General features: G+C 44.0%; 1 protein-coding gene across 1 annotated transcript in view; it reads left to right on the top strand.

The window, feature by feature from the left end:
* LOC121190031 (sorbin and SH3 domain-containing protein 1) overlaps positions 1-12,004 on the top strand; it is a 33,970-nt gene extending 21,966 nt beyond the window's left edge. The window contains exons 17-28 of the mRNA XM_041050575.1: positions 169-1,626; positions 2,907-2,971; positions 3,158-3,328; positions 4,045-4,091; positions 4,438-4,552; positions 4,782-4,907; positions 5,030-5,224; positions 5,464-5,985; positions 6,662-6,757; positions 8,231-8,418; positions 8,533-8,639; positions 8,992-12,004. Of these exons, the coding sequence (XP_040906509.1) occupies positions 169-1,626; positions 2,907-2,971; positions 3,158-3,328; positions 4,045-4,091; positions 4,438-4,552; positions 4,782-4,907; positions 5,030-5,224; positions 5,464-5,985; positions 6,662-6,757; positions 8,231-8,418; positions 8,533-8,639; positions 8,992-9,059 (3,158 nt within the window). The 3' untranslated portion in view covers positions 9,060-12,004. The remainder of the gene's footprint in view (positions 1-168; positions 1,627-2,906; positions 2,972-3,157; positions 3,329-4,044; positions 4,092-4,437; positions 4,553-4,781; positions 4,908-5,029; positions 5,225-5,463; positions 5,986-6,661; positions 6,758-8,230; positions 8,419-8,532; positions 8,640-8,991) is intronic.
* Positions 12,005-13,132: the final 1,128 nt, after the last annotated feature.

Below are 13,132 nucleotides of genomic sequence, written 5' to 3'. Positions count from 1 at the left end.
ACTTGATGCTCAGTGCATCAAGTCTGCTTCCTCTTCTCATCTACTTTTGATGGAACTTGGTCTTTACTTTAGAAATATGCCTGACTCTGTTTTAGTGTGTATGTGTGTGAACCTGTGACCATTGTAATCTAATATGTTGTTTATTCTGTTGTCCTGCATGCTTGCCAGTGGATTATAAAGGTGGGAATGGCTATATAATTTCACCCTGCTCCTCTGTAAATAGTCGATCGGTTCTTGCCAGTAATGCAATAGGTAACCAGTGTAAGAGTAAGAAGCCTCTTTCTGCTGCCAAAGCCTGCATACCCCAAATCCTGCCTTCTAAATTCAAGCCCAAGCTGCTGCCGCCCAGTGGTGACAGTCAGGAAAGCAGGACTAAAGCTGTCAGGCACCCAAAGGCCCACAGCTGTGAGGATCTGTACACAAGACCATGTGACACAGACTTTGCTGGAGCAGAGGAGAGGGAGAGTGGGCAATATTCAGACTCTAAGTCCAGCTGTGGCAGCGAGTGTGCGGACGGCCTCAGGAATGTTTCCCCTGCAATTAGGAGGAGCACATCTGAGTTCTCCAGCCTTTACAGGACCATGCATCACATCCAGCGGCCCAGCTCAGCCGGCTGCAGCCCCCACGGCAGCGTCCGGAGCTTGGCCTCCCTTTTTGAGAAGGCAAAGGCAGATGGGGGTGAAAGGTCAGAGGCAGATGACGAGGGTAACATTCCACGGGATGCGGTGTCGTCACGGGTCAGCGAGTTTGAAATGATCATCCAGCGGTCCAGCTCGGCACCCAGCCGCTCCTCCTCCCTGCCCACCCTGCACTCCAGCCACAGTCATAGCCAAGACCACACGTCCGCCCACCTCTACATGGCGTCTGCGGTGTCAGCGGAGTCCCTTTTGGTAGCCAACGCAAACCAGATGGATACCTGCTCTCCCGTGGAAGCAGAGAGCAAGAGCTCTGGAGAGGAGGCCTTGTCACCAAGCAGTGTGACAGTGGAGGAGGCTGCTTCCTCCTCAGAGGACGGACACAACATCAGGACTGAGTCCCCCTCTAACACTGAGGCCGAGGTTGAGCAGATCTTCAGTAAAAGTTCCCCTGAACTGATCCAACAAAACGTCAGCGCATCAAAGAGTCCCATAGCACTGTTTACAGCATCCCCTCCGCAACACAACCATCTCCACCACCACCTCCTGCACCACCTGAACCATCAGCTACTCCACAAACCCAGCAAATGCAAAGGCTCCTGCCCGGCCTCCTACACACGCTTCACCACCATCCTCAGACACGAGAGACAGCAGGCCACGACCCAACAAGAGAGGCCGCCACCTCAGGAGAAGAAGACCACACTGCCAGGAAACCTTTTCCTCATGGGCCCTGCTCCCTTCAGGCCACGTAAAAACCTGCACTCCAACCAGACCCGGAGAACTGTTTTAGCCACCAAGGTGACAATGGGCAGCCAGAGGCCCTGCAGCGTGTCCCCTGAGCTCAGACCTCTGATCCCTCAGCGCCTGTCCTCCCTGGAGGTGTTGGAGAGGCTGAGTAACGGAGAAGGAGGCAACACTGACCACCTGAGTAATGGGCAGGGCTTGGACGCCAATGGGAACCTACTGCAGCCGCTGGCAGCTCACCGCAGAGGTGGCTATCTCCATCCCTTCACCACTGTCACCACCCTCCTCTCTCGTCCCTCTGTGGTCACTCATTTATCTCGACTCTCTCTCTTCACCTCGTGTCCCTTTTCTCCCCAAAGCGACGCCGCCACCCTCCATCTCTAGTCTGTGTGCTGTGTTTACAAAGTGACAGGGAAGCCTCCATCTCATTCTGAGTGTGCTGTTTGGTGCTCTCCCATTTCACTGTGATTGAGTATGGTCCCACAAACGCATCAAAACACTTCACTGTAGGAGGTTCAGGCAGCTTTTGGTAATGTATATATCTCCTGGTGACATCAGGTTTGAGTTGTATGCAATAGTGGCAGAGCCTGCATAAGCATTACATGGATTCAGACTGACTTCTCTGTTTTATTGCGGCATCAGAAAAATGCAGATGAAATTTGATTTTTGTCTCATATTCCATAATAAGGTGCAAAATCTTATCCTTACATAGGCAATGACTTTGACAGCCTTACCTTAAACTACAATCCCAGCATTCATCTGTAACGTTTAAGCAGGATATTATGATATAACATTGCATACGCTCTCTCAAACTGATGCCTCATCATGTCTGTATTTCTATTTTTTTGTTTTGTCTGCTTTTTGGGGATTGTTCACACCTGCCATCTTTCATTATCTCACCATGAAAGGTTTGTTTTAGTCAGACAGGTGTTGTGTTCCCTGTTTTCATTTCTTTTACGTAACAGCCAGTACTTGGAGCATCAGAAACAAACCATGAAACATTGATAGCTGTTTCTTGTGGCCCTCGCTGGGACACAGAATGAAACATCTATGGTGGCGTGGGAAGCAAACTACGTAATAGTTAATAAGGTGAAACTTCAGTAAACTAATGGATGCTGGTTGGTTGATCAGTAAAACCATGATGTCATTTTTTATTTTCCTATGGCCAAGATACCGTAGGTTTCATTTTCTTTCCTGCATTTAATTTTCTTTTTCATGAACACACATTGGGTCATTCTGTGTTCATCCCTATGTGCATGCAGGATTACATTTGGCTTTTTGGATGTGTGTGTGTGCATTTTGTTTTAGTGTTGCAGAGATTATGGTGTTCATTTAAAGCATGCATGTTTGTACAGTAGTTATTCAATATTTTTATGATTCAGTTCACTGGAAGGAGGAGGAAAATTAAGGAGTTGACTGTAATATCATCATTTTCTTATTGAAAAGTTTTGTTTTTTATTATGATCTGCCTAGAGGTTGACGATAAAAGTGATTCATGGCGTAATCTTCTTTCTGTTTCTGTTCCAGACTCGTCCCCAGCTCACGGGGAGAGCCAGGATGAAGTCTTGCGGAGGCGTCATGGAGACAAAGAGGTGAATTTCCTTAAAAATGAAGCCAAACTTTTCACTTTTTACATCTCACTGACAATGCTTTAGTAAAGCTGTGTTATGAATGAGGAAATCATATATTATACATCGAAAACAGTGTGTCACATGAATAAATGAGCAGAATTGACCCATATGTGGAGGGGACAAAGTTCAAGTGTGGTTTCCTGGCAGAAAATTTTGGAGGAGCAGCGGCGGCTGAAGCGGGAACAGGAAGAGGCTGACACAGCGTCGAGGAGACACACAGGCATTGTCCCGACGCACCACCAGTTCATCACCAACGAGCGCTTCGGAGACCTGCTCAACATCACAGATAACACAGAGAAAAGGAAATCAGGCATCGAGGTACAATGCGGGGCTGTGTCTTATCCTTCTGTAAGCAGGAAAAAAGTCGACAGATGCTTTGTCAGTTTGTGTGTGACTCAGGCTGTTGGGGGGGTGGGGGTGGGGGGATAGAGGGGGGGTTGTGAAGGGCTTGTCAGCAGGATTTTTGTAGACACAGATGGCTCTCTCTCTCCTCCAGGTCCAAAATTCAGAGGGTGACGGCCATAACAGAGAGGAGAATATAAGTTTCTGAGTTTACCACTGAATATTTACTGTAGATTTCTAGACTCGGCAGTGCACACTGATTACTGTATATGGAGGTTTGAAGACGTTTGTAGTAGTTGCACCCTTGTGCTTACCTGCTGTCTTAGCAGACCAGTCTGACAGTAAACATCCCACAGTAGCTTCTAACTGGGAATGCTCCAGAGGACACGTAACCCAGTCAGTCACAAGCACCTCATTCCTGTCATTACTGGAATATTTATGAACGGGGGGCACTGAAAGGACAACTCAGGCAGATTTAGAGTTCACAACAAAGACCAGAAGATCTGTTCTTCACATACATAAATGACAAAGCGCAGAGAGTATAATAATAGCCAAAAAGTGACAAAGACGTAGGTATTTACGAGTGTTTAGTCTTCTGGAAAACTTTTTCATTGATTCAGTGCAGTGCTAAGAATATCTATGTAGTTGTGGTCATAAAATAAGAGTCACTCAGGTTTCTTTTTCATACACAGAAAACTCCAGCCATGGCTCGCTTTGACTTCAGAGCAGAAACTCTAAAGTAAGTGGAAATAATCTGAATTTATATGTCGATGTTAGAGAAACACCTCACGATTTATTGCAATCCAGTCCAACAATGATGTTGTGTTACTGACTCCAACCTGTGTGTTTTTACTTACGAGCAGAGCAGACACTACTTAAATGATTAGTAGCCGTTTTGACTCGTACCTCACAGGTAGCGTTGATGATGAAGCTCTGCCAGTAAACCTGACAATTACTGGAAATGACTCATAATAGTGGAATAATAGTAATAGACCACCTGTACCCCAAGCTCTCATACTCTTGTAAAACAGTTTGTTACTTCTGTCATTTCTTATCAGTATCTCATCTCTTTGGAACATTTCTAGGGAATTACCGTTTCAGAAAGGAGACATTGTGTACATCATTCGACAGGTGGATCAAAACTGGTATGAAGGGGAACATCATGGAAGAGTTGGTATTTTCCCCCGAAGTTACGTTGAGGTGTGTGGCTTCTCTCTGCCTTCACTCACAAGAAGGATTCTCAAAGGACAGCTAGCAGCAGAAATTGTCACTGATCAATATGTTCATTATATTGTAATTCATATTTTTTGACAGTGACTTACAGAAATAATTTCTGCATTTTTAAAGATATTTTGCATTGTAATTTTTCTGCAAGCCACACTTTTTTTTTCTTGGCCATTCAGCTTGTGCTGTTTGTCTCCTTGTGCAGCTCCTTCCCCCCACAGAGAAAGCCCAGCCAAAGAAAAGTGCCCCAGTACAGGTCCTGGAATATGGAGAGGCTGTCGCCCGCTTCAACTTCGCCGGAGACACAGTGGTGGAAATGTCCTTCAGAAAGGTGTGAAGTGGGGATCGGTTTTTCTAAATAGTGATATTTTAATACTTTTGTCACTAATTATTCATTTATCTAAAGAAGGAACTTGATAATAACTTTATGATCAATGTTTTGGACATGTACAGGGAGAGAGGATCACGCTAATTCGTAGAGTTGATGAGAACTGGTATGAAGGCAAAATCGCAGGCACCAACCGCCAAGGCATCTTCCCCGTCACCTACGTAGAAGTGCACAAAAGACCCCGTGTCAAAAACGGAGTGGAGTATCCCGACCCACCTGTCAGCCAGTCTCCACAGCGCAGCACCAATGCTTCTCCTCAGGTGAGGCCTCAAAGCCAAATTGATGGGTCAGTCTTGGGACACATCCCTGGATGTAGTGGAGAGCTGACCCAGATTTTTTTTATTATTTTATTAATACTACATCTCAGAATCCAGAGACAAACATCCACCTTTAATTTGAAATTTTATTTCATTTTGTTTCATCTTTCATTTCCTTTTTTTCTCTCATCCCTTCTTCTTCTCTTCTGCCTCCATCTCCTTCATCCTGTTGCTCTAAAAAGCTGTATCGTAACCGCCTGACCACCTCCCCCCTACCCCTCCCTCGCTCCCCCCGCCGCTCCGTGTCCCCTGAGGTCCACGCTGTCTCCTCTGAGTGGATCTCCCTGACTGTGGGAGGAGGGAGCCCTCCTGCCGCCCCCACCCCTCCCTTGCCGCCGTTGCCCACCGTGTCCTACCGCTGCGGCGAGTACCTGCCCCCACCTTTCTCTGCCAGCCCTGTGCCTCCCATCACCGGCAGCCCATACTGCATCTCCCCCATGGCCTCCCCATCTGCCTCCCCTCTGCCCCCGCCGTACCCGCCCAGACCCAACTCCACCACTCCCTTCCTCACATTCACCCCACCTCAGGGGGAGGACTTCCTGCTCTCCCCTCCCTCTGCACGTCTGTCACGCAGCGTGAGCCCCTGTGGTGGGCCGGTGCTGGAGGGCTGGCTGAGGGGGGAAAAGGAGTTGACGGAGGGGGAAGGCACAGAGGGGGACAGGGGCCGCGCAGCCCCGGGCAGCAGGCAAAATAGCCCTGCAGAGGTATCTTCTGCATGGTGTGCGGTGTTCACTCATGGGCTTTTGGCCACAGTTTGATTCCCTAAAGCGGAGTTGGATGAAGTACTGAAGACTTGACTAACTTGTAGATTTGACATGAGGTTGATTTTAGTCCTTTGGATGTTGAATCTGCTGCTTTAGTCAAGGCAGAATAAGTTAAACCTTGTCACACTGCTCAAGGCTGCAAGTCTGCATGTTGTTGTGTGTGTGTGCTGCTAACACGCAAATGATTTACAGTGTTTCTCAGTGTTTATGTAGTGCAGCTTCAGATTTCCTAACTGTGAAGGACTGTAAGAGGAACTATTGTACTGGCATTTATTTAGGAGTTTCGAGTTACATTGTCTTCATAAAATTCAGCGTATGGTTGCATGTTGTTGTTGTTGTTCCATTCAGAGGTGTCGTAACATGAATGCCATTGGAGGTTGGACGTTTATTTAGGACAGTGACATATTTATTAGTGAGTATTTATTGGTTTCACATGTTGGCTTCTGTTTCAAAAGCTGCTGCGAGGCTGAAATTTCTACCTACAAACAAGGAAGTGCAACCTGACTGTCTCTGAAGTATGCCAGTAATTTACAGCAGGTGGATTCGAGGTCCAAACTCCAGAGAATAAGCTTTCATTTTGAAATGTCTTGGCTGATGTGACATTTTTTCATTGCAGTTTGTGAAGAATGAGGCTGACCATCATGGACGAAGCTCCAGAAGCCCTGTGTTGCTGTTCGACATCCAGGATAACAACAACGTTAACTCATTTGCGGTAAGGTGGTACAGAGCTTCCTTGGATCTCTACTAAAGATCCACAGAAATAATGAGAAGTTTCATCATATGTTTAACATTATAACCATAACCATCACCTTCAAAGATTGAGTCACATCATCTTTAACTCCCATTATGTCTTCTATATTCGTGCCACATGTTAGACGTGAGATATTAGAGGACTATCCTCCCTTTAAAGGAATAGATTTGATATTTTGGGGACGTAACATTTGACTCTCATGCTAAAAGATAGTTGAGAAGATCAGTGTCATTCTCGTGTTCATCCATTCAGTATGAAGCTGAAGGCAGCGTCCAGCTAGTTTTAGTAGCAGAAAGACAAACATCCACCTACCAGCACCTCTAAAGCTCAATAATTAACATGTTACTCATGTTTTATCTGTAAAAAAAAAAAAAAAAAAGGATTTGGAAGGTTATGCGTCATGCTTATTGTTATTTTCAAGCTGCTGTCATCTCATCAGTATGTATCTAAACCTGCCTCTAATATCAAATACGTTTTATGAATGCTGTTGACTGTGGACCTGAAGTGTCGTGAACAGAGAGGATCCAGACAGTGGAATAAACTCCTCCTTCTTGTAAACTGTATTTTAAGGAAAAATAAAAATTTAAATAGTCCAAGTTAAATTGTTTACAGCAAAAATACAGGAGAAGGAATTCCCCAGACAAATATCTCATTCACATTTCTGTCTGGCTGGTAATTGGTCGACTGGGCATGTTGCTGCTGGCACACACACACAGACACACACACTGAACACAGTTAGTCTGGAAGGCCAGAGCCACATGAGAGCACATTTACAGAGTTATATCAGCTTGACTCACTTCATGGGAAAGGAGTTACAGTCTGCCTGAAGACTCACTAGATTTTTTTTTACCCAAAGAATCGTTAAACACCAAATCTAGCAGGAAAGTCACCAAGTTGGCAACACTGGTCATCACCACTACATTGTTTTTCCCCTGTTTTCAGAATTTATGCTAAGCTAAGATGACCAGCTGCTGGCCTCAGCTTCATATTAAATGATCAGACACGAGAGTGGAATCAATTCTTATCAACTAACTCAAAGCAAGAAAGAGAATAGGAATGTTACCCAACATGTCAGAGTATTTCTTTAAACTGTCAGCGTCCCTTTAATCCTGCATGTTCATACTCAGCAGTATCTTGTAAAAAGTGAACTAATATTTAATGTTTTGCGTCTACATGCTCTCACTCTGGTGTCTTGCCTCCTCATGCCTCTCCTCCTGGGCTCCACCAACATCTCTTCTGCTTTTTCTACTGGCTTTTAACGGATCACTTCCTTTTCTTCCTTGCTACTTACTGGACCTACCTTCCTGCCCCGTCCTTCGTCCCCCTCCCTCTCTAACTCCTCACCTCCCCCCTCAACTTCACCTCGGCCTCTTCCGGGACTCTCATTGGGCCCGCTGTCTGTCTTTCTCTGATGACTTCACCCACTACTACTAGGAGGCAGTGTGTAATGAGATCTTGAATATAGCTGAGACCTCGGTGAGGTACTGCAGCACCCTGTCCCACCACCCCCATGACTCTATCCACAGACTGCACCCCCACCCCAGTAAACAATCTCTCATCATTTCCCAGCAACCCCAGTCCCACAGCAGCAGCCCGGAGCCGAGTCGTCTTAACTGTGGAATGTGAGTAAAGTCTGTGTTTCAGCTTGACACCCACACTTTAGTTTTTCCTGAGTTCATATCTTGTGTCTTCTCAGCTCTGCAAGTTTAACAGCTTGTCTTTGTATCCTGCTCCAGTTTCCAGGCTTTGTACAGTTACGTGCCGCAGAACGACGACGAGCTGGAGCTGCAGGAGGGAGATCTCGTCAGCGTCATGGAGAAGTGTGACGACGGCTGGTTTGTCGGTATGTGCCGCGGGCCTCGGGACAGATTCTTCAGAGATGCAGTCACACTCAGTGTGTCACATCAGTCCATATAGGGTTTCTGCAGAATGACAGCAAAGAACTGCACGCGTGCAATGTGCATGCTCAGGGCTCCTGGAGAAGTAGAGTGATCTTCACTGTCACTTCCTTCCATATAGGGTTTCTACAGAATGACAGTAGATGACTGAGTGCAATTTACACGCTGAGTCTTTTCACTAAAAGTAGCTCAAATGTGTTATTTTGTACTAAAATCAGTTTCATTTTACCCATTAATGCAAGACAAAATCATTCTTTCTTTTTCCTGATCTCTGTTTCTCTTTCTCTTTCTCTACAGGAACCTCAAAGAGGACAAAACAGTTTGGGACTTTCCCCGGGAATTACGTGAAGGAGGTGAAACTGTAAAGATATCTAATCTGGCTGTAACACATGGTTGCCTGTCAAGCTTGGGAAGTCATTACTATCGCGCATGGCTGTTGGTTAGAATAGTCATTTAGCCAGGCGAATCTGTTTTGTCTGGGGAAAGTGAACGGCTTGGTTGAGGTATGTCAAACTGCACGAGGCGAAGACAGAGACAGCTCACTGCCCCAAACCTCAGTATGGTGTACACCTTGATCACATTTTACACACTTCTTGACGGAATACGTCCATCTCCACCCGTGGAATTTCTCTGTGAAAACCTACCCCCCCCAACCCCACCTCCAAAATAGCTTTTATTGTACAGATAATAGCTTCCATTTTGTCCATGTAATTTTACAGTGCACAAGTGTTTATGTAGCACCTCAGTCTGGAGGCCGGCAGCAGAGCAGTGTTTATGGATCAAAGAGAGGATCTTAGTACCTGAACTGGACTTTGGAGGGGTCAGAATGTATTTTTTGTGTGATGTGGGGTTGGAGCTGTTTGTCATGAGCTGCCTTTCAGGACCAGAGGTGTTTAACATGATTAGCTAAGTATGATGCTTACTGTGCATCACATGGATAAAATATAAAAATCACCTCCTTTTGATTTAACTTCTATAAAGAAAACCTTCAGTGTTTGGGTCAACTTATCACACGTTAGGAGTTTAATGTGGTGATTCACTCCTGGACTCATTCTTATCCACAATTTTCAATTTTCCTGAGTTTAGATTTCTGAAAATGACGTCAATTCAGTGCCCTCTGGAGTTTAAACACTAATCCTTATGTACCTGTTTTGCTTTCTTTTACATTTAACTTTTTGAATCACCGTGAAGTCTGTATTTGCCACTTTTCAAGAACATCACAGCATTCAAAACCCAGTGTAACCCAAAAGCTTTAGATACCGGTTCAGTATTGCCTTCATTTTCTATCCAAAGGTTGTTATACAACAGTTATTACAGTCATGTGCATGACTAGAAACACTGAAATGTTGACGTGTGCTGTTAGCTTCTCTTTTTCTCAGTAACCACATCAAGCACACATGCCGAACCCGTGGACTGTGTTGCATGTCTCACGAAAATTAAGAGAATGTGTATATGCACATCCTATATTTTTCAAAATCTATTTATTTGTCCTTTTATACCTCCTCTGTTGAAAAGTAAACTGTGTTTGCTGATGGCTGATGCCTGTAAGGTAGCTGGTGGTAGACGCCTGGCTCCAGCTCAGCCACAGAACAGGCGTGGTAGCACTTAACTTCCTGTTTGGTCATTTAGGGTGCATCCCACCTAACAAGATGACAGAAGATTAATCAGTGATGACACAAACAGCTATTTAATGTTTTAAATGAAAGCCAGCGAGGTGTCTTAGAAGATAATCGTACTGATTTTTAAAAGCATAATGAGATTTTAATCATGCCCTTACTGACAAGATTGTATGTTTTAGCCATGTAAATGTGTACAGAAAACTTTAAGAGGCCTTCCAAATATGGCTACATATTTTCATATGTAATGACTGCAACTTGGGTAATACAGTTAGTGGAATGATGCAGATAATAAGGTCAGCATTAGGACAGCATGCACTGTAAAATCAATAAGACATTGACAAATGCAATCGGAGCATGAAACGCTATCAGCTAACGCCTCTATATTTGCACTGAGCTTGAGGAAAAAAGTAGTGATGACAGGGTTGACACTCTTCGCTCTCTGAGCATCACTAGCACCCCGATGGAAGAGATTGGTTTGAATTGTGCTGTCAAAGCATCAGAACCATCTTCCTGCAGAGTACAGAGCTCCCTCATCTCCAGCACCATCAGATCATGTGTAACACACCCTGTCAGAAGAGGCCCTCCACATGCACGGATAATAGCTATTGTTTTTATTTGCTTGTGTTTTCATCAGATTCCTCGTTGTCATACACGCAGATAGCTCTTAGTGCTTGTTATGACCTGCTTGGAGCAGCAGATGGGTGTAGTTTGCAAAGTATTTTAAAGCCTGTTTAGTTTCTAAGAGGAAGGCTGGTGTAGTGAGATGTCCAAAGCTCCATGTAGCTGAAGTCAGATCCTCGTCCCAGTCCACACATTTCCAGTCAAATGGTTCCAGACTATCAGTGATCCTGCCTTTTAGTGTAGCTCTTTATGATCTCCTGAGTGCACACAATCTGAAATATAAAGTATCACTATATCTAAAAGCATATCTTTACTATACCTTTGTTTTTTTTTTTGCATCTGAATGTGCAACAGTTGTGCTTTGATGATAATACAATGACCTGATTGGTACATGGTCTGAAGCTGTATGTGGCTAACACACAGTAATATATGAAGTTTGATAGTTGTTCACGTACATTAACTTAATGAAATTCAGTAGCAATCAGTGTTTCATCCGTTCTGATGTTTGCTGTTCAGACAAAATCAGATGTTCCTTCCTGTGCATGTCATCACTGACAATTTTGCCAACGTCAGAGTATTGTCTCAGCAAGATAAACCACATAATACAAGCCACTGCACTGTGGGTTTGCCAGTGTAACGCTGATATAATGTTCAGGTATTTTGTTACACCACAAAAGCATTTTTTTCTTTCCACTGCTGGCTAAACATTTTTCTTCCTGTGTAACTCCAGCTCCTCATGACTGTGCTGATAGGTTGGGAGTCTGTTGACCTGTAGGCTCGTTCAAAATAGTTTGCCTGACAGAACAAGAAGAAGAGAGGTTTGTTCTGTCTCAAACACACTAGACTGTAAGTTGGACTCATTGGCGAATGAACAATCGCTCATTCAGTCGCAACGCACCTCACTATAGATTGTTTCTGTGAGACTGTGTTCCATAAAACATCACAGGATGTATGAATGTATGAATATATGAATGTGGCGCAGACAGTGTACACATAATTTGTAAAAAACAAAAAAAACAAAAACAAAAACAAAAAAAAGCGTCTGACTTTTCATCTTGAATGAACATGCAGACTATTGAGCAGCACGGCACAAGAAGGACTGTAAATATGTACATTTAAAAAAATAAAACAGACTGCGAGCGATGGGAGCGTCAGATTGAGCTCTCAGTTACTTGCAGCCGTTTATTTACCTGAAGGATTTTTTTTGGCAAAGCACAGAGTGGAGCGTTACTGAGCACAGGAAGTTTGACGCATATGAACATTACGCTGCCATTTGTGAGGATCGTAATGCCTTATGTTAGATGCAAAATTGTGCCTCATTTTCATTTTTATGTTTTTTTGTTTTGTTTTGGGTTTTTTTTTTTTTTGTGGGAGGGGGAGTATCACTGAAATGTATCCATGACATATTTAATGTAACCATGGTTTTTTCCATTAGTCCTAGTCTCTGTGACGGGAGAACATTTACTAAGAACTTGTCAGTTACTGTGCAAGTACCTAAAAAGTGTGAACACAATGCTTCAACTTAATGATTAATAATCATAAGAATGGACTAGTCTAATGAGACGCACAACCCGCAACAGGTTTGATTTGTTTGCTTCAATTTGCAGTGCTGTTACATTGACAATATTAAAATAAAGATACTATACACTGCTGTGACTTCAGTATTATGCAATATTTAATAAACCATTTAAACCATTTGGTGTGTTATCCGTTTTGATTCCTGGCCAAGATGTGAATGATGGCAGCGATAGAGCTGAGAGTTTTATTTATTTATTTAAGTTGTGAGTGTAGACATAAGCTTGTAATAAATGTTAGAGGATAACTAATGTAATGTCATTCAGGCTGCATGGTTCACTTATACTGGCTGCTCTGTGAGTCCTATGGGGGCTACATATGTATGGTAGATGGGCAAAATCCTATTAGGGTGATGATGTTGATAGATGTGTTTTTACAGCCTGAACAGTCAGGAGCAGATGTACTTTAAACTTGAAGAGAGCTTATATATATTGTTAGGGCTTCAGTGAAAAACAAACAGTTTGAAGGACTTCACTGGTATGTCTGAAGGACTGCTGAGGACGCATGTAAACCCCACAAGAAAGGACGTGTTTCGCTCAGGCTCTATGCCCAGAGTTTTTTCTCTCCACTTTCAGCAGAGGTCCTCTGGCAGGAATTCAAGGTTTGGGAGCGGCACATTCCAC

The sequence above is a fragment of the Toxotes jaculatrix genome, chromosome 11, assembly GCF_017976425.1.
Source record: "Toxotes jaculatrix isolate fToxJac2 chromosome 11, fToxJac2.pri, whole genome shotgun sequence".
In the NCBI taxonomy this organism is placed as follows: Eukaryota; Metazoa; Chordata; class Actinopteri; family Toxotidae; genus Toxotes; species Toxotes jaculatrix.
The sequence above is the reverse complement of the archived record's forward strand: the minus strand, read 5'-3'. Positions and strand labels throughout refer to the sequence as shown.